Source organism: Toxorhynchites rutilus, chromosome 2, assembly GCF_029784135.1.
Source record: "Toxorhynchites rutilus septentrionalis strain SRP chromosome 2, ASM2978413v1, whole genome shotgun sequence".
NCBI lineage: Eukaryota > Metazoa > Arthropoda > Insecta > Diptera > Culicidae > Toxorhynchites > Toxorhynchites rutilus.
This window is the reverse complement of record NC_073745.1, coordinates 68,697,324-68,720,182: the sequence shown is the minus strand read 5'-3', so window position 1 is coordinate 68,720,182 and position 22,859 is coordinate 68,697,324. Positions and strand designations below refer to the sequence as shown.

The window sequence follows — 22,859 nt, the reverse complement described above, 5'->3', positions numbered from 1 at the left end:
AAAGTTGGTCGAAGCTGATCTGAAATCCCAAGTATTGCTTGTTTCATCGACAGATCGTATTCAATTGAGGAACTGCTGATGGTGAAGTGAGCACGGTCTGGAGTAAACGATGGAAGACAAATATCTGATGAAATATAGTGATGATAAATTCTCATAAACCGAGATTGTATATTTAGATGAAGCATTTTATCAAAGTTTTCAATCACAAGTGTGTTCGTGATACCGCATTTCACCAGTATTCTGAGAGAAAGTTCCCAGAATCGGTTCTGTAGAGGAGTTACTCCTGCCAGAACCTCGAGACTCATGTTATGCGTTGAGTGCATACAGCCAAGAGCTATACGCAGACAATGATATTGAATTCGTTCCAGTTTTAGAAGGTGACTTTTAGCTGCTGAGAGAAAGCAAAAAGAGCCATACTCCAGAATGGATAGAATAGTTGTTTTATAAAGTGTTATGAGATCTCCCGGATTAGCTCCCCACCACGTGCCGCAAATCGAGCGGAGGAAGTTGACCCTCTTTTGACATTTTTGCTTCAAATACGTAATGTGGGTATTCCAAGTGCATTTTGAATCAAACCAGACACCAAGGTACTTGAAAGTCAATGATTGGGTAATGCTTCTGCCCAAAAGCTTAAGTTGCAATTGGGCTGGGAACCGCTTTCGAGTAAACACTACCAGTTCGGTTTTCTGCGGCGAGAATTCGATCCCTAAGTTCCTTGCCCAAGAAGACAAGTTATCTAAGGAATTTTGCAATGGTCTTTGCAAATTTTCGGCATGGAGACCTCTGACGGAAACCACACCATCATCTGCAAGCTGTCTAAGCGTGCATTGTTCTGCCAAACAACTGTCAATATCTTTCACATAAAAATTATAAAGAAGGGGGCTGAGACATGAGCCTTGGGGTAGACCCATATAACTATTTCTGGAAGTTGTCAGCTGTCCAAGGGTGAAGTTCATTTGCTTTTCTGACAACAAATTGTACAAGAAGTTATTCAAAATTCCAGGAAGTCCACATCTGTTCAGATTGTCTGACAGAATTTCTATGGAAACTGAATCAAAAGCTCCCTTAATATCCAAGAATACTGAAGCCAGTTGCTCCTTGTGCGCAAAGGTCAGTTGAATATCTGTAGAAAGCAACGCTAGACAATCGTTTGTTCCTTTGCTCTTGCGAAACCCAAATTGTGTACTTGATAGCAAATTATTTGTCTCGATCCATTGATCGAGTCTTCGAAGGATCATTTTCTCCAGCAATTTTCTAATGCACGAGAGCATAGCAATCGGACGGTATGAGTTATGGTCAGACGCTGGTTTGCCAGGCTTTTGAATTGCTATCACTTTGACCTGTCTCCATTCGGGTGGCACAATATTGTTTTCTAGTAGAGTATTGAATAAGTCTAGCAAGCGTCTTTTCGCGATATCGGGAAGATTTTTTAGAAGAACGAATTTAATCATATCGCTTCCGGGTGAAGAGTTGTTCGATGAAAGAAGAGCCATAGAAAATTCCAGCATTGAGAATGGTCTGTCCAGAGGTCCACCGCTTAGAGACGTTTCTCGAAGAATATGTTGGGCTGGAACTGAGTCTGGACAGACCTTTTTAGCGAAATCGAATATCCATCGGTTGGAGTATTCTTCACTCTCGTTGGTAGATGAGCGGTTACGCATGTTGCGAGCTACCCTCCACAAGGTGCGTATTGAGGTTTCACGTGAAAGACCTTCGATGAAATTGCGCCAGTAACCGCGTTTTTTTGCTTTAACTAATTGTTTCAGCTGTATTTCAAGCTTTGAATATTCCTCGAAGTGTGTGGATGTTCCATGTCTGCGAAAAGCTTTGAAAGCATCAGATTTTTTCAAATACAATTTTGTGCATTCATCGTCCCAGCCAGGAGTGGCTGGTTTTCTTTTAAATGAAGCACTTGGAACTTTTCTTTTTTGTGCTTCCAGTGAGCTTTTATACAATAAATCGACGAAGAATCGATATTCTTCCAATGGTGGAAGTATATCTATTGATTCGACACCGATTGTTACCGCCGTTGCAAATTTTTGCCAGTCGATGTTCCTTGTTAGATCAAATGGAACTCGAGGTGGTTCAGTGGATTGCGGGCTACACTTGATTGATATATTGATTGGCAAGTGATCGCTACCATGGGGATCATTGATGACCTTCCACTGACAATCTAATGATAGCGAGTTTGAGCACAAAGATAGATCGAGTCGGCTTTCCCGAGCCGGAGGTTTTGCAATTCGTGTCACTTCACCAGTGTTCAAGATAGTCAAGTTGAAATCGTCACATAAATCGTAAAAAATAGCCGCCCTAGCGTCATCATAAAGATCGCCCCACCCAGTACCATGGGAGTTCATGTCACCCAAAATTAGAACTGGGGTTGAGAGAATCGAAATTAGATTCCAAAGTTGACTACGGCTAATGGAAGTATTCGGGGGAACGTATACTGAAGCTATGCAGAGTTCTTTATTCTTTGCAGTTATTTGACAAGCGACGATTTCGACGTCTGATAGAGCTGGGAGAGGAATTTTATAGAAAGAGCAGCACGTTTTGATCCCTAAAAGTACTCCTCCATAGGAATCATCTCTATCCAGGCGAATAATATTAAAATCGTGGAAGTTGAGTTCTGTGTCAGAAGAAAGCCATGTTTCGGAAAGAGCGAATATATCACAATAATAATTTTGAAGTAAAAATTTGAACGAGTCTAGTTTAGGCACTAGACTACGGCAGTTCCATTGTAGCACATTGATCATATCTTCTACTACGTTAGATGAATTGTCCATCGAAAGATATGATTGATACAAGGAGGGGCCATGAAGCAGTCAATTGCTTAAGATAAGACTTTAAAGATGGAAGCAAGGCAGAAATAAGGCTTCTGAGGGGGTCTTGAATTTTGAACGTGTTTAGTATGAAAACCACAATGTCCGAAAAAGCTATCAATCCTCGATTAGACGCGAATTTTCTACGAGAAGATCGAGGAGCAGCGTTTTTATTTCTCTCTTCTCTGGGTAATGACGTAAAATCCTTGCTGCAACCAGGAACTGGCTGAGAAGGAGCCTTCGGATTCGTTTTTTTGCTACTATTACCCTTGGAATTAGACAATCTTCCGAGGGTCATTTTAGCTTTCTTACGGTGCACCATTGGTGAAGAGGGTTCCCGGAATAAATCGCCACAGAAAACGACTGCAACAGAAACCACCGCTTATAAAATGTGTAGTAGGCTATAAATATTGTGGCGCGGTATTGTATTTCAAAACAAGAATTAACCGGGCAAACGTATCGCCCCAGGCAAACGTAACGCCCCGGGCAGACGTATACCGTCCGACGCTCGCTAGAGCTCGGTCGGACATTGCTAAAGGATCGTATCCTATGTTTCAAACTAACCGGGCAATCAGTGGATCCCAGGTTTGCGTGCGAGACACCGCCGCTTCCGACGGCGGGTCGGCGGTGGACTCGGATTGCGTCATCTTGGCGGCATGGGCCGCCTCGATTCCTTATCCTCGCCAAATGGGGACTTCGTCCCCATTACATTGTCCTCAGAATAAATTTCGAAAAACGAGAACAAGAGAATAAATTTATAATAGAAATGTGAGGCACATGATGTTTTTCCCGCGCCAAATATTTCTAGCCTACTACACTTTTTCTAAGCGGTTGTTTCTGTTGCAGTTGTTTACTGTGGCGATTTATTCCGGTCACCGGTGAAGAGAGCTTTCTTTTTGATGATTCATCCTTTATTGAAGATTCTGGTGCAGCCGAAGTATGACCCTCATCTGAATCAGAATCCGATTCTTGAGATGACAAAGCCGAAAATTGGTTTTCATTTTGAGCGGCTGATGCGGTCTTTAGCATTTCAGCATAAGTCCGCTTGGAGCGTCCAGCGATAGAACGCGTCAGTTAGTGACTGATGTTTCGGTTTTAACTTATATTCTAGTAACAATACAGTAAGGAGTTCGGAATACTGAAGCCGGTTGCTCCTTGTGCGCAAAGGCCAGTTGAATATCTGTAGAAAGCAACGCTAGACAATCATTTGTTCCTTTGCTCCTGCGAAACCCAAATTGTGTACCTCATAGCAAATCGTTTGTCTCGGTCCATTGGTCGAATCTTCGAAGAATCATTTTCTCCAACAATTTTCTAATGCACGAGAGAATAGCAATGGTGGAAGTATATCTATTGAGTCGACACCGATTGTTACCGCCGTTGCAAATTTTTTCCAGTCGATGTTTTTTGTTAGGTCAAATGGAACTCGAGATCAGGGGTACCAAATGTACTGCATCACGACAGTAATCTCATGACTGTCGCCACCATTGTCCAGTGACAGTCACGCGATTGAATTTTTACTACAGTCACACAGTGGAAATGTTATGCGACATATATTGTTACTGTCGTGTACTGTACACGAATACATTCCCATGTGAGAGTATTTTGGTCTTTCGTCTGCGACAGACCCGCTTGCTCATTAGTGATGTTTTTGTAGATTCTGAATGCAATAGTTATACGTTGCTACCGTCGTTGATGATTTTTTTCCCTCGTGCTGATGATGTCGGGTGTCTTAGTATGTATTTTTCCAGTACAACGTCATTTTATTTCATTTCATTTTCGCAAACTAAAGAGATTAACCTGCTGTGCAGCGAAGAATTAATAACAATTAATAACTAGCTAATTCTGCAGCATATTCCGATATGGGAAAATTTAATTTGTTGATGACGCAGCTATTCTATGTAGAGAAGTTTTCGGGGGAAATAGTGTGAGCAACAGAAGAGAATCTGTTGAAAGAGGTGCGTGGAGAAGTGTCGTGGGTGGAAGTCGTGTGAATGAAAGTTACGCGAATGCAACTGTAGGGCCAGATTAGAATGCGGCTGGGGGAAGTGTTGCGCACTTAGCAATGTAGGTTTGGACATGAAGGAGATTTTATTTTATTTATGAATAAAATATGTTTAGCGCGTAATCTTAATATTATCAACAAAATTTTAGTATCATTATTACTAACTGACCCGGTAAACGTTATGCTGCCATTTAGATAATTGAAATACAGCCACCTTACTGCCCTCATTCACGGACTTGCAAATGTATTTAATGCTTTTCACGGAACTACAGAACTGCAGAACATTAATATATATGTTGTTCATGCAAGATTTTATTACTCTGTTACATAGAACACATGTTTGATACGGTAGAGTGTGGCTAGGATGCATAGCTCGATTGAACTTGAGTCGTCGAACGGATTACAGAATGCAAAATTGCAATCCGTTCGGGTAATTTTAACTCGATTGTATTTCAGAATACGACGGTATACTTTTACCTGGTGAATTAGGTTTGCCTGGTTGATTCTTGCTTTGAAATATATGATTCATTGACATTCAAAACTACAATTATATCATGATCTGAAGAATTTTCCACATATAGAGATATTTTGATTTGAACATTCAGCTATTTTTGAAAGTGTGAAGTTAATAAAAAAAAACATTGCCTTTTTTTATGTACAAATTTATTTCCATGAAATCTTCTACGTGCGAAAATTTTCGTTATACTTGTTTCATTTGCGATTTTTTCGGGAATCTGTTTAATGGGGGAATCAACTCTGGTAAATCGAAAAAATGGTTTTTATGCAATGTTGTACCGGAAGGATTCTTCGATATTTCATTTCGTTGAAAATCTGCAGTAAAAACTATGGGGTCATCTCAAGAGTAACATGGCTGTACGAATCTTTAAGAGCATTTTTTCAGCTGGTGGTACGTTTATCTCAGAATCTAGTGGACCAATTTAGCAGAAGTTTTTTTTCAGCATGCAAAAATGAATTCTGACCTACGAAAAGGACCTATCTGCTTTGATCGATTATCATCATTGATAACTTCTCTGATAACCACGGCCTTACGATTTTTGTTGAATTTTTTATTATTATTCAAATGGCCGACATTTTGGCAATTTTCATAATTTTCAAAAACCGCTACGTAACAATTCAGATAATAAGATTTTTACATGCTAAAAAAATCAGCCATATCGGTCCACTGGATTAAGAGAAAAACGTACAACTAGCAAGAAAATGTTTTAAAGATTTAAAAAAAATATATCTTTCAAATTAAAGCAACATAATTGGCTCACGTAGCGTACTTTTTAGTGTAGAGCCAGTTTAGTTCTATAACTCTGTCATTGATAAAATTCGAACATATGAGTAGGAGGGTTTTTTTTCCATGAAATATGATCATCTATCACCTCCTGAGAGATTCTGGATTATATATATTAAATAATATTATTAAATTCTTTTACATTCAATAATCAAAAATTATATGCATGAAAAACAAATTAAAAAAAAAATTTTTTTGACTCGATCATATACAGGATTCTAAAGGGTGTGTCACATCAAATTGCATCACGGAAAAAACGCTGTAGAAATTCGCCCAGTAGACCGATCCTTTTGAAAATTTTAGACAGTAAAATAAAAACTATTAAACAACTTTTGGCATTTTCTTTTTATTCATACTTCGAGCCCAAACCCGTATGTTCGCACCTTCCTCTTTACCCCGTCCATAAGGTTCTGTACAACGTCAGGTTGTAGTTTTTTTTTGAACAGAAATCCATTTTCTCTTGAAGTCCGCCTCCGATTTGACAACTTTTGGGTTCTTCCGGAGGGCCTGCTTCATAATCGCCCAATATTTCTCTATTGGGCGAAGCTCCGGCGCGTTGGGCGGGTTCATTTCCTTTGGCACGAAGGTGACCCCGTTGGCTTCGTACCACTCCAACACGTCCTTTGAATAGTGGCACGAAGTGAGATCCGGCCAGAAGATGGTCGGGCCCTCGTGCTGCTTCAATATTGGTAGTAAGCGCTTCTGTAGACACTCCTTAAGGTAAACCTGCCCGTTTACCGTGCCGGTCATCACGAAGGGGGCGCTCCGCTTTTCGCAAGAGCAGATCGCTTGCCACACCATGTACTTTTTGGCAAACTTGGATAGTTTCTGCTTGCGAATCTCCTCCGGAACGCTGAATTTGTCCTCTGCGGAGAAGAACAACAGGCCCGGCAGCTGACGAAAGTCCGCTTTGACGTAGGTTTCGTCGTCCATTACCAGGCAATGCGGCTTCGTCAGCATTTCGGTGTACAGCTTCCGGGCTCGCGTCTTCCCCATCATGTTTTGCTATTCGTCGCGGTTAGGAGCCTTCTGAACCTTGTATGTACGCAGCCCCTCCCGCTGCTTGGTCCGCTGGACGAATGAACTTGACAAATTCAGCTTATTGGCGACATCCTGGACCGAACTTCTCGGATCACGTCTAAACTGCTTAACTACCCGCTTGTGATCTTTTTCACTGACGGAGCATCCATTTTTGCCGTTCTTCACCTTCCGGTCGATGGTTAGGTTCTCGAAGTATCGTTTTAGTACTCTGCTGACCGTGGATTGGACGATTCCCAGCGTCTTACCGATGTCCCGATGTGACAACTCCGGATTCTCGAAATGAGTGCACAGGATTAATTCACGACGCTCTTTTTCGTTCGACGACATTTTTCCAAATTTACGAAAAATTGACAGTGAAGCATGGCCAACGTGATCTATACACTCTTATCTGATTATAAGCGAAAGCTGAAGATATAATTCCTAAAAATTAAATTTCTACAGCGTTTTTTCCGTGATGCAATTGGATGTGACACACCCTTTATTATATACAGTGAAAATAAATCGGAGACTGTATATAATCGAGTTCGCGCTGCATTAGTTTCCAACTTGGAGGATAAATCTAAACACTCCCAACACTGAGTATTTCCGACGTCACCAATATATTATCGAAGAAACTCTCGCCTAGAATTATTAAGCTGTGCGTGTTTTTCTCATATGAATTGTTGATCATTTGTGTATCTGGATTCAGGCATCCCAACAGTAAAGCATTCTTATTACAGTCGATATGAAATTAACTCGGCTTCCTATGTGTGCACGCAACTAGTGATCACAGCCATATGGCCGATACACATCTCAAAGCGTACTGGTGAAGAAGCACAAACGCATAAGATACAGGCTAGCATTACGACATTTTTCTGGCGCCTTTAGAGATGAACCAGCCTTTGGCTGAAAATCTCTTTAATAAAGAAAGAAAAAAAAAAAAAAAAAAAAATTTTTTTTCTGGCGACAGTCACGTGTGACAGTAACCCGGGTAAACCGATGAGATTCATCGCTTCGTCAGCGACTGTTACGGCGACAGAGCGAACGGAATAGCAGACACGAAAAAATCGGAAACGAACAGTCTCTCCGGCTCACTACGGTCAGGCACGACAAATTAGATGAATTCGACGAAACACCGACTGTTGCTGTATAGTATTACTTTATGCATTCATGCTCTGTCGCTTGTATACGAGTGTAGCGCGCTCATAGAGACTATCGATTCAATTTCATACCGACTGTTATGAAAATGCAGTACTTTTGGGATGCCTGCTCGAGATGGCTCAGTGGATTGCAGACTACACTTGATTGATATATTGATTGGCAAGTGATCGCTACCAGGGGGATCATTGATGACCTTCCACTGATAATCTAATGATAGCTGGCTTGAGAACAAAGATAGATCGGGTCGACTTTCCCGAGCCGGAGATTTTGCAATTCGTGGCACTTCACCAGTGTTCAAGATCAAGGATGGAAAACAAGGGAGCATGATGTGATTTACGATTAATCGCAAACTGCACAGATCGCAATCTGTGCAAACTGCGACTAGCTATTAATCCTCACCCATCATAACCAAATGATTTTCTCTTGGTAACTCTGAGTTGACCAAAGCATTGCTAGACTGAAACTAGTTCGAATAATTGAGTTACTCTCCGTCCTCGTTTTGTTTACAACTCCTAACCAGAATTTGCTCCATGGGAATGAGTGTCTCTATGACGTACGCTTTACGATTCTCGCTCTCTCTCTCGCGTTCAATTTTCCTTTCCGAGTGCGTTTACTTCGATGAAACTGGGTAAAATAAAAAATGCGCTACAGCAGATAGGACGACTTTCATGTTTAATGTTTCACAGAGGATTTCTCAGATGGTGTTTAAATTAATCTACAAGAGACTACAAACAATAATCCCCCTCAAATCACTAATTTTATGAGTTAATGTAAATGCGTTATTGGCCAAGGCTATTACGACATCGAACACGTGGTCTTGCGAGATATATTTTTCCGCCAGCCCAAATACAGACCTCTTTTTTCGGGCCCGAGTAAACTGGTGGCTAGAAAAGACCTTGATTACCTTGAATTAATCAAAAAACATAAATTAGCGCAAATATGTCAACATGTGTTTTTTTTTGTGTAAGTAAATATTTGCTCATAAAAATTTTGGATTGTGAAACTCTACATAATTTGTATGCAGATAGGCTATCCACAGTTTGTGGGGGGGGGGGGGGGTGGCGGGTAAATACTCATACAACTCAAATGGATAATGATTCTCTGCTATCATAAAGCAGGGAATATTTTGACGTTTTGTTTTACTATTGATTCATTCAAAAAAAAAAGCTTTATTTTTAAATGTTTTCTTATCCTGAGACTGGCTCACCATATTGCACCGCTACTAAAACCGTAGGCTAACTTCAAGGATATTTTCTATTCATTTTCGGCGAATAATCAATAGAGTGCCGTGTTATGAAACATCAGAATAATAGCAAAAAAATATTACGATCATAAGGTGTTGGACAGGTTATTCCAGACGACATTGGAATATATACCATCTGACCATCTTTCGAATTGTTAATGACCTTCAAAGGATAAATTTATCTTGGGCACATTGAATTGATGTTCATGACTTCCAGTCGGATGTTTATCAGCTCTGATAATAATTGTGTGGTCCTCACAAAGCATATATTCCAATGCCGTCAGTTCACTGAAATTCTTCGCATACCGTTTGATGATAAGGTAGGATGTTGATAATCATTTGCTGCGATACCTATTGTTCCAACAGTATTCATTCGACAAAATGAAGACTGAATACCTGAAATTAACCAGATTTAACCATGCAAATCTGCGGTCAAAGCAGTATGTACACTTGAGAGATGCAACAAGTTTGAAGGGATATAAAAAAACATTAGTCGTTCGATAAATCTACTGCCAGATATGTCGGAAGTCCACGATATATGAATAAAATACGTCCATACTAATTCATTACATTTATTCGCAACGAATAACGTAACCACACAGAATTGAATTAATCAAATATGTGATTCGTTTTATCTACAAAATAAAAAAGGGTCTGAAATTCAATCGAATTCGAAAGGTGTTTCGTGAAGTCACTAATTGAATTACTATTAGAAAAATTATTTGGAGAGAACTGTGAATGTTCAGAATTATTGGTATCTAAAAACCGATTTTGGGCGGGATGAGATTCGCCCAAATCTGCTGGTAAAAAAATTTAATCAATTGCATCCATTACCCGTCTGCTGTTTATCGGGCGGGAGACGACAGCAAAATAAAATCGACACGAGACTGAGTCAGCCACTCACTGCGGTCTGTGCAATAGAGAATTAAAAATCCCTCGATGAGTGTCGTAAGATTTCAGTTGATCGTCTCTTGTTACACTTTCCGATCAAGAACTCATCATCCGCTCTATGGAATGGGATTAATCGTTTATGGCTTGCACTCACGATAAAACTTGAGTAGTAGAAGTAATGCTTCGAGAGTGCAAGCAGTGGGGATTCCGCTTTCATATTGCTTTTTTGAGATCTTGGTAGCTCACCGTTCCAAGTATTCTCTCTGTGTACATATGAAGAATAAAAGAGCATCGCCTGCTGGGGGTGATTTAAAAATATCCGACTAGAGGGATATACTTATTCATTAATCGTTGAATGTGATTTTTTACCATCCCTGTTCAAGATAGTCAAGTTGAAATCGTCACCCCGACCCCAAAAACCCCTACATACCAATTCTCATGTCAATCGGTTCAGTATTTTCCGAGTCCATAAGAATCAGACAGACAGACAGGAACAGATATATATATATATATATATATATATATATATATATATATATATATATATATATATATATATATATATATATATATATATATATATATATATATATATATATATATATATATATATATATATATATATATATATATATATATATATATATATATATATATATATATATATATATATAGATTACTTTACATAAACATAAGTATGTTTTTTTTTCGATTAAACACATCCTGGAGCAAATCACCCCGCATCAAATTTTAATGTCCAAAAATCATCGCTTTTATTTTATAGTATACTAGCTGACCCAGCAAACTTCGTCTCGCCCAAAATTTATTTTTCGTTATCACATCCATGTTTTCTTTCAAATCTTCAAAAATCAAATGGACTAATAACGCTTGTCAATATGTATTTGTAGAACATATGCGAATTGAATTTTTCAAACTTTTCCATTTTTTTATAGTTCTCCGAAAATTTTCAATTGTCATGTTTGGTTGAAATATGTGATTTATTTTAATGGGACCACTCTTCATTCCAGAGGAGGGAGGGGTGTCATACCATTATAGAAACATTTCTCGTACCCAAAAACCCTCACATCCCAAATTTGGCTCAATTTGCTTGATTATTTCTCGAGTTATGCAGAAGTTTGGGTTTTATTTGTATGGCAGTCACCCCTTACAGAGAGGGGAGGAGTGTCTATTCACCATAGAAACATTTATTGCACCCTAAACCTTCACATGACAACTTTAGTTTCGTTTGCTTGACTAATTTCCGAGTAATGCAGAAATTTATGTTTCATTTGTATGGCAGCCTCTCCTTAGAGAGGAGGAGAAGTAGCTAACTACCATAGAAACATTTATTGCACCTTAAAACCCTCGCATGCTAACTTTGGTTCTGTTTGCTGTTTGTTCTGTTTGTGTTTCATTTGTATGGCAGCCCCCCCTTTAGAGAGGGGGGAGTGGTCTCAAACTGTCACGAAAACCTTCCCTCTGGCCCAAAAACACCTAGATACCAATTTTCATGTCGGTCGGTTCAGTAGTTTCGGAGTCCATAAGAATCAGACAGACAGACATCACTCCATTTATATATATATATATATATATATATATATATATATATATATATATATATATATATATACATATATATATATATATATATATATATATATATATATATATATATATATATATATATAAATAGATTTGGTAATTTGAAGCTTAATATGATTAAACATTATTGATTGAGAGAAGACAAGTGTAGCTAAGTGTACAATGTGTTTTTTTTTTATTCAGACCGTATTGGTTTGGAAATATTAGGCGATTTGCTTAGGGGGTTAAAATTTCTATTTCTCCTACATGTGAATAGCACACCTTCGATACTTTTAGTTACCATTCATATTTACTCTCGTGTGCATCGGCGCTATCCTGATGCAACAAGCTCCTAGCTTTGTTGACATTTTTGACCGAGAGTCGAGAAACGATTTTTCATAAACGGTCAATCTCGCAATGTTCCATTTTTATCGCTGCAACTGTGTGTATCTTTTAGACGCGTGTTTGATGCTTGTTGAATAGTGGTGCACGGAAGTGCTATGCGTGCATTGATATAAAGAAACAAATTGCGACAAATGACCATTTTATGTATTGTTCTCGCAAAGGTAAGAAAGAATCGTTGCTTCTCGAAATGATTCTATTAAACCACGCAAACCGTTAAACCTTCCCAGGGTTCCCGAAACTTTTTACTAAAGAGTTATTTATGAAATTTCGACGTACTCGCAAATAATATCTGAAATGATAAACCAACAAATTTCAAATAAAAAAGATTGCGTAGTCCTACGTCCTAAGCGGTCGTGTCTCGGATACAATCCCTCGAAGTTTTTTCAATTTTCTTTAGAATAATTAATTTCTCCCATACAACTTGGCCTATAACTTTTCTCAGACCCTTTTCCGATTAATAAAATGGTAGCTGGAAGATAGGTAAAATATTTCTCTATCGAATGACTTCGATAACTCTATTCGAACAACTTTTTTTTGATTTTCAAAATTCTGCATATTTTCCTATATTGCCCCATGTTCACGTTTCAGTCTATAACTTTTCTCTGTCACAGATCAAGAAAAAAATGAATTATGTGGAAAGATGAATGATTCAATTCTCTATCCAATAAACATGATTTTGAAGGTTTTTACTCGATAAACAATCAATTTATTTCAACAGAAATAATTTATTATTCATTAAATCCAGCAAGATGTTGAACGGAAACTTGCACGCAACAAAAACTTTTATCCGCTGAACTTTCATCCGCTAACTTCACATAAGTCAAAACGTGCGGTCCCAGGCGTATGGCTTACAGATTTCTTTCAGGTCCTTAATGTGCTCAGAAATGCTCGAGTTATAAGCAATCGAGTCCTTTCATTTTTGCCTACATGTTCAGTGTTTAGATTTTCATTTTGACCCCCATATATTCTTGTTAGACGTAGTCAAAAATTAAACAATGTACTTCCTCGTCACCATCCACAGCTATTCTTCAAAAGCAACGACAACTACTACTGCGCGCTTTGCAAAGCGGTCGGCGCACCGAACACTGCCCACAATGTGAAAACCATTGCCCTGCATCTGAAAACCGACCACGACGAGAAGATACTTATCTGTGAACATTGCGACGCGGTCTTCTGGCGGCGGACAGAGTACAACGAACATCTGGACCAACACGTCGCTTCGGAGCTGACCGATTTCCGGTGCGACATTTGCTCGACCAAGTTCAACAACATTCGAACGTTGCGAATGCATCGGAAGAATCACGTGGCTACCCCCAAAGTTTGGTCGTGCGAGGTGTGTCAGAAGAAGTACAGCTCTAAAAATCTGCTGGATGATCACATGAATATGCACTCGGGCAGGCGACCTTTCAAGTGCGACATGTGTCCGAAGGACTTTGCCTCGAAGTATACGCTGGCGGCCCATTTGAAGACACATCAAGAGCGGGAACGAGTTTTCAGCTGCAAAGAATGCGGGAAAGGATTCTACAGCCAAAATAATCTCATCCAGCATGAGAAGATTCACACGGGGGTGCGGGATTACGTCTGTCCGGATTGTGGCAAAACCTTCATGTCGCAACATAATTTGGACATTCATAAAATAGTACATTTGAACTACAAACCCTTCGTATGCCGGACATGTGGGAAGGGCTTCGCTCGTAAGGCCGAGATTAAGGATCACGAACGGACGCACACCGGAGAGCGACCGTTTGTTTGTGACATTTGCGACGCAAGTTTCTCTCAGCGGTCGAATTTGCAGTCCCACAAACGAGCGACACATTTCGATGACAAGCGATACAAATGTGATATTTGTAATCGATGCTTCAAGAGACGTCGACTGTTGGATTATCACATAAAGGCTTGTCACACTGGTGAGCGACCGTACAAGTGCGACATCTGTTCGGCTACCTTCATTTACCCAGAGCACTTCAAGAAGCATCAGAAGATTCACACCGGTACGAAACCCTTCGCGTGTGAGGTGAGTTACGATTATTTTGGGACACTTAGATTTTCAGAAATTTTACCATGGTTGTTTCACAGGTCTGTGCCAAAACATTTAACAGCCGGGACAACCGGAACGCGCATAGATTTGTGCATAGCGACAAGAAACCTTACGAGTGTGTAACCTGCGGAGCTGGTTTCATGCGGAAACCTCAGCTGTACTCACATATGCTGCTGCGGGGTCATCTGAATGATACGATCGTAATCAATCAACCACGGATAACGAACGAAGATATGCTAGAGTTCGATACCACGACCGATTCGATCGGTGAGCTGGATCCTAAGGATGGTATCATTGTGAGAGATGATGGCCACGATGAAGATGACATCCTGTCAACGGACGAGGTAAGGCACAAAGAAAGGTTCGATATCGGGTGTGTATCACATTGAATGAATTTTTAGTACTACGTCAAGGAGGAGCATGATGAGGTTGAAGAAGCGAACGGAGAGGTGATACCCGGAACCAGCCAAACACAACTCCAGCTTGGAAACGCAGTAGAGCTGTCTGAGTCCACCGCACTGCTTGCGAGTACCGACGATTTCATTGACAGCTCCGATATCATTAATGGGGATGATGGTTTGCAACTGGTGAAGCTTAAGATCACCAATCCGAATGACAAGAATAGCATCACTTGGGTTAATTTCGTTCCTCAGTGAGGAAAGTTCTGAACGATGATTCCAAAGACAGTAAACGTCAAGCTAGGAAATTGATGTAACAAAAACGCAACTTGCTTTTAGTTATCATTGACATTGTTGGTATTTCTTCCGATAGCCCTAGGTTTTCTCGCACTAGAAAATGTAAGTTATTTCGAGTAATGTTTGAATTGCGACAAATGGCCAGCTTGTGCGTTGTTCTTGCAAAGTCAAGAATGAATCAGCCCTTTAGACGACCATCAACATTCTCTACTGAACAGTTATTTCTAAAACTTCGAAGCGTTCTAAAATAAAATGCAAACTGATAAACAAGCGAATTGAATAAAATAATTATGTAGTCCCACGTCAACAATACGGTCGTGTCTGTGACACAATCTCCTATAATTTTTTGAAATAATTTTGAGAAAACTTGGTGTTGAGTTTCCCAACGCACAAGAAGAAATAAGAAATAGTACATATTGTCCACGCTCATTTGCATAATGTTTGCATTAAAAAAATTGACTTTTTTCAGAGTGTGATGGAAAAAAATAAGACAGATAATTGAGTTTGATAAATTTCCCATGAAAGGTAATTATATAGCTTACTTGCAAAAAAAATTCTACGCCCTTGTGAGCGGCCTTCCGCCAGTTAACCGGAACATTCGCCATGGCGGACGAAACATGCGTGTAGACATGTTTATGAGTTCTTTCTTCGTTTTATATATCAATCCCTTCTCAGTTTTCGCGACTAAATTGTTGGGGTAGACCTTACGCTTCAGGTTTGCCCAAAAATTCTCGATAGGACGCAGCCTGGGGGACGTTGGGTACTACATCGATATTCAGCCGCTCCATCTCCTCTAACGATCGCTTCGAGTAGTGGGCCGACGCCAGATCCGGCCAGAACACCGTGGTATTTCTTGATGAACGACGCAACTTCTAGCAGGCACTTCGTACAATAAATTTCCCCTTTTACGGCCAGTCCGCAGCTAAAGGAGAGCGACTCTGACATCACCTTCTCGCTGATTGTCAGCCGCTGCTGTGGCTCCAGGTTCCCGTTCTTGGGGAACTTGGTGTGTGAAAAAAATTTCACGTCGGAGGTCACTTCCTTCGTGGGGGAAGTAAAATACAAAATGCTCTGCCAGTCGTTGCCATCCAGGATGAGAAAGGACTCGTCGTCCTCACCACCGCCATTCGCCGGGAACAATCGACTTGACAATCTTACTAAGCCGCTTCCGCTGCGTCATTGCCTGTAGCTCCGAGACTAGTGGACGGGACTTCCGCTTCCTGACAAGTATGTTCATGTTCGCCAGGGGCTTTTTCACTGTTTGGCCGGTTGCACCGAACTCCCGGCCAAGAGCACGCAGATATGTAGTCACTTTTCCCTTGATCTTCCTCTTCAGCTTCCTTTGGCGATTATTGTCGCTCAGAGTTGTCCGGAACCGAACTTTCTTTCGATGCTCTGAGTGTTGTCCAATAGTGCCAAGATGCTGTAGATGTCGGAACGGGAGTATTCGACGTCCACAAAGTGCCGCACGATGTCCGTTTTCGACGCGGCGGGGTACCGTTCTTTGAACGCGCACACTTCTGAACGGAGTAGCTTCAGGCCGAGGACATAGTGAATGCGATGCGAAGCGGGAGCGGGCGCGGGCTCGTTTGCGGGAAAGTTCTTTTGTTCACGAATGCGGAAACCAAATGCAAACCGCCCTGACCTGACATAGTAAACGCGATGCGAACGCGATTTCAATGCGGCGAAACTGTGTCGCTCCGCATCGCATCGCACCGCGTTTACTATGTCTTCAGCCTAAGGCGGCGGTGACACTGGATGCAGAAAAGTAGTCGTACGAATTGTATGCAATAGTGAAAGTAAACAACCACATTGAGCTGTATTGGTGTGGTTACATTGCTTCCTCCTTGCTTCGTTGGAAATTCGTCAGCTTCTATCGAACAAAATTGTTTCTCTTCGACAATCGAATTTTCGTGCGTACTCCTATCCAAAGTAACCTTAGCCTTAGAGTTCGACTGATAGAGCTGTCAATTTTTTTCTGCTGACTTATAGGTTACTATGATTGATGCTGCATGGCTGCATGGGTAATTTCGTCAGTGCGTGTGGCACGATTATCGCTATCTCACTCTACCTACCGTCATCGCATATCTCACTATCCCTCTGATGTAAAAGTTCATCATCGACATTACGATATGTCAGATGGTGGTAAATTGGTAATTCGCGATGGTGTCGACGTCTGGTGGCGACTTCAAATTAGGGCCATAATTTGTGTCCCAAACTCGTTAGTGTAATCTCTATCAGATTAGAAGACACGAAGTCGGGTTTTAAATTTTTAAATTTGAATGAAAATTTTCACATTACGTTATTTAATTACTTGAAACACGTATTTCTGACTTTCATTCAACCATATACAATTTCAAAATTGTTGCTAATTTTTTTCATTCTAATATAACATTGTCTTCATGAACAATTTTCGCATGAGACTTTTTCACCAACTGCAAACAAAAATGTTTTTAATTCAAAAAGAAGATTAATTTCATATGGAAAAGCTAATTTTCAATCTTAATCTTAAATCAATCAATTTTAAAAGCTAATTTCAATCTTAGTTTTGAAAACGTTCATTCCGACTGCAAAACAGCTATTCGTTGACGCTCCCCTGAACTAGTAAACGAAGCACAATGCCGCCAACGCGGATCGCTGTTTTGAAGAAAATAAATGCTTTTGGCGTTTGAGATGTTGGCACCAAAAACATGGCGGGTGTCATACAGCTGGCGTGTGGAGGTAAACCCATGAAAAATCGGCACTTTTCGTTTATTTTTTTAATGCAAACGTTAATCCACCAATGAACAGGCCAAAACCAATTATGGCGAATAATTAAAAACATCACCGATATTCTTATGACGCCCGATATGCAAATCATGCGTCGAAGTGGTGCCGTTTTTCATGAATTATTATTGAAGGTTATCCGGCAGATCAAGGCTAATACCAACATCACAGATTTGGTGGAAAAAAGGATGCTGAAAAAATAAAATCGATCGCATCGCGAACATCGTCCAATTTCAAATGCTAATTGCTCAGTCATTTTCTGATGGATTTACGAGATTTTTGCATTAATCATTTTGGGTCCTCCAAAACAATTCGTCACAATAATATATTTTATGAAACTAACTATCAAACAATTGAAAAATCATATACATTATCTCAATGGAAATCCCACGTTCTGATTGGTCGATTCGCAAAAGCAATCTTCGTTCTCACATCCAGTGCATCTGCACTCTGTAGAAATTAAAATACGGAACTGTGTAAACAAATATGAGTTTGATGTTTGGTTTTCTGCTGTTGTGCGTCGAATATGTCACACGTTTCTGAAAACCGAGAATTCAGTTCAGTTGTTGTTTTTGTTTCGTTGCGTTTAATTATAAATTCTAAAACCTGCGTAATTCTATACATCATTATCACTGACAATCCGAGCAAGCTGTGGCGGCAATATGTGCTCTTAGAGAATCTGCGCTCGATTCGACCGCTCCAGAATAACACTACCGGTGCATGCATCGAGCGAATATGCAGCATATTCTCGGTATAGTTGGCTCACCGATCAGTCAAATATTAATATCGCTAGCTCCGCCTGGGGTGTTCCCGTGGCCGAGTGGTTAGCGTCACACACTATCATGCCGTGGGTTCGGGTTCGATTCCAGTTCTGGCCGGGGAGTTTTTGACGTAGAACTACGTCTTTCATTAAGGTTGCCAAATCAGAAAACAGGTCACGTTTTTATGAAATAAAGTTAACGTTAATAACTATTTTTGTCGCGAACGGATTTTGACGATTTATATAATAAACTAATCGAAAATTCCCCAAGATTTGTTTGATATGCTATACGTTACAATCCCCTGGTGTGTAAATGGTTAAAATTCATGAAAACTATACGCGTTTCCATTTTCTCATACATTTGTTCTGCTGATTTGTGGACTTTTCTACCTGTGCCGTCAATAACGAGCAACTTATCGACGAGCAACGAAGGGGAAATCGTAAGATATAAAGTCTCCGTGAACAAAGGAAAAGAAGAAGAACGAAGGGGAAATATAGAGTATAAACAGTGGATCGCGAATCGGATTGAGCTGTGGACGCGACCAAACTACTCACTCGCTGATGTATCTAGTATTGCAATCATTGCATCAGACTGACGCCATTACCTTAAGGTTCTTAGCTACACAATTGTGTGGGGAATCATCAAGCTAGGCTATCGTCAGCTCACCAAGAAAATAAATGTTCTGGAATTTTGTCTGTGATTTGGTTTCGCATGACGGTAGCTCTACACAAAGGATGACAGCTAAGCTGTTGAAAACTTCTGTTGAAAAGAGGGCAAAACGGAGATGTGTATATTTAATTGCTTGAACCCTTCGATATATGGATATTCGTGTACGTACGTGCATGTTTCATAACATGTTTGGTGTTGTAAATTATGCAACCGTAATGATAAATATAAACAAGGAGGGGATATAGCGGGAGGGAAACATTTGCGCTAGGGCATTAGTAATGAATCTCCTTTGACATCGCATTAATGCATTGAACTGACGCTATGGTGAAACAGGTGTTAAGGTTGAGCACCAAAAAATTAATTGGGGAATACCAAGTTATTCAATAAGTAATTAATTTATTTGGGTCCACGTGCCAGTGGCAAAACTCCCTTCAACTAGGATTGCAATTGCGCTAGTCTTGATTATAATGAAGCGGTGCAACTCTTTTCGAGGTTGTTGAGATTAACAGAAAGAGTTTATTTCGTTTATTTAGTCACCAAGAAAGTAAATGTCCTGGAATTTTGTATGTGGTTTGGTTTCGCTTGCCAGTAGCAAAACTTTTTTCACGAAGGATGACAGCTGCGCTTATCTCGAGCATGTATTGTTCTGCGAGCACAAGAATGAATCATCAAACAATTATCGTCAAATGATTCTACAATAAAAAAAAAAAACATTTCAGGGCGACCAAACCGGTATAATGGTTATTTTAAAATTTTCGCAGCATTATGAAATAATATCCGCAGTTATGAACAAGCCACTTGTGTTAAACCACAGCGTAGTTCTACGTCAACAATGCGGTCGTGTCTTGAACACAACCTCCTATATTTTTTATGTGATTTTTTTACGATCCCTATTTCCCGCACAAAAACAGGTTTGCCTGTATGTTTTATCAAGGTTAGCAATATTCGCGGCAAAATGTGGGATTATATATTTAATCCATTGCGCTTAGAGGTACCACTATCCTAGACCAGCTGACGGGCGCCCAGGAATACAAACGCGGGCGACCGGTAGACCGCGGACTACCATTTCCCTGGTCTATTCCATTCAAATAGACCGATTTGGAAAATCAAAACTAAACTCTTAAATACATCGCCCGAAAATGGGCTTTCTCAAGGCCGATATTTAAGAGTTCAGTTTCAATTTTCCTAATTGGCCTTTTTGAATGGTACAGGTCAACAAACTGCATAAGTTTGGACCCCCTATAGTTCAAAACCAAACCAACTTAAGGCATACTTCATAGCAAAGTTCTTATGAATTTAGGAAAGTAGGAACAATTATTCGATTCTACAAACGCGTAATTCATCGCACAGAATGTTTGCATTCAGCTGCACGAGTGATCGGCAAAGAAGTGATATTTCCAAATGATTTCTCAGCTCGAAGGGGGTATTCTAGTGTAGAGACACGAATTGCGGACGTTTTTTCGAGTTCCGTAAAAATAAAACAAAGAATATCTTTACTATCTATTATATTATTATTTGTTCATCTATCTTCTAAAACAAAAATTGAACGGAGAAAAAACATTCATAACTAGAGTAGTTAAGAGCTGATGAAGTTAGAGGGTTAAAAAAAATTGCGTCAGTTGCGTACACGATCCCAGCCCTTCTGGTTATCTGAAACAAAAAAAAAACGAACAGATTCTGAATCAGCAAAGATGCCGCTATCGCATGAATCTCGGACAAGTCAAAAACTTCTTTTTTGACAAAATGGTGGCCGTTTGAAAAACAAAATGCGGTTTAAAACGTTTTTTTACGTTTCCCGATTTTTTTAAAATAGTAAAATTTCCAAAATATTATTTTTTTGAGGTTTAGCGATAGAGAGACGCATGCAGATTGTACCCTTATAAATTTGACATGAATCGATTCAGTATAATTTGAGATATCGTGTACGCAAGTTTGGAAAAACAAGTTTCGAGAAAAATGCGTTTGTAGTTCATTGTTTTGGCCGTACCAGGTTAAATACCGCATCACTAAAATGGTTCTAACTCGGTAAATAATAGGATTTTCGATAAGTCCTTTCTAGGGTATTTTTTTGATTTTTTTTTTCAAATTTCTAGACTAGAATACTCCCTTAACATATGATGTTGGCTGGTCACTGTCTAGATGACACTAAAAGAGGATGTCGCAGAATCATGTAATTTTGAATAATGCTTGACATTTCCCAATTGTGCAATGATTAATTTCGAAGAAGGTATTATTTTTTTATTGTAATGTGTGCGTAGAAATATTTGTTCTCGACTGATACAAATATCTCAGCAATCTATCGATCACAATATTCACAATATTTCCTATCTCCTTTCTTACTGTTCGTAGAATGAACCAAGATGGTGGAGTTAACAGGTGGCTCGTAATTTACACTATTTAGAAAAGACGTATGAGGAATGGCAGGACGAAAAGTTTGGATTTGTTTATGTTATTACTTACGTTGATATGGTTACATTTGATTTAGTCGAAGGTATTTGAAGCAGTATAATAAATAAACAGTTGTCGTTGAAAATTGTTACCTAGTAACCTTTATGCATATGCTTCCGCCAGCTGGCTCGGCTAATGTGATTCAAGGAATGCTTTGATCGTGGTACCGCCACTGGCGTAGAATTTGCAGCTTTGTTTTTTGTGCTGGTTCATAACGGCAATCAACCGTGCCGGCGAAACTGTAGTCAATGTTTAGTGTTGATTGGATACCATCTATGTAAATAAGTTCAAACTTACGGGAAACGTCCGAACGGCAATTCTGACATTACGTTTTACCTTCCACTTCACTTATCTTGGAATGAACATTATACTTGATTCGCAGTGGTATATAGATATTGTAACTCACCAGTGCGTGAATTATTGACAGCACGGGTAAGTTAGCACACCAATGACAGAACAAGCTGTTGATTGCTCGATGTCTAGAGCGAAACGGGAAAAGAAATCACTAAAATTTGTGTCTTACCTCCTTCTGGTGGATTGTGCCTCGCCGCCACAATACTTACTCGTTTTTGACGGCACAGCTGGTGGAGCACAGGTTCCTCGAACCAAAATAATGCTTGACATGTTTCGGTCGTACAATAGTTTGTTTCGAAGATATAAAAATGTCATTATTGTAATAGGTGCGCAAAAATATAACCAATTGATTGGTGCAAACATTTCTGTGATCTATCGAGAAATGATCAAAATCATTCATGATTACGTTAGATGCTCACTATTTAGATTTTCATTTTACATCCTATACCTCCCACTTAGGCTTAGTCCTACATTTTACAAACGATTCGTCAATTGCAACGGATAGCGCGAGCTTTGTATTGATTCGCAAAACATCCCACATATATTTGACCTATACCAGCTTGTCACCATAAGCGAAAGAAGCTGATCGAACCGTCTCTTAAAAGTTTAAAATCAATGTCGTGCCTCTAGCTTGTATTTTTACGATTTAACAAAATATTACAGCTATCTTTTTACAACGCCCAACAACATGAACTTTAGTCCCAAG

At 39.7% G+C, this 22,859-nt stretch overlaps 1 protein-coding gene across 1 annotated transcript in view; it reads left to right on the top strand.

The window, feature by feature from the left end:
* LOC129765822 (zinc finger protein 845-like) overlaps window positions 1-15,203 on the top strand; it is a 50,043-nt gene extending 34,840 nt beyond the window's left edge. Inside the window, exons 6-8 of the mRNA XM_055766258.1 lie at window positions 13,444-14,436; window positions 14,499-14,804; window positions 14,862-15,203. Of these exons, the coding sequence (XP_055622233.1) occupies window positions 13,444-14,436; window positions 14,499-14,804; window positions 14,862-15,116 (1,554 nt within the window). The 3' untranslated portion in view covers window positions 15,117-15,203. The remainder of the gene's footprint in view (window positions 1-13,443; window positions 14,437-14,498; window positions 14,805-14,861) is intronic.
* The last annotated feature ends 7,656 nt before the right edge of the window (window positions 15,204-22,859 follow it).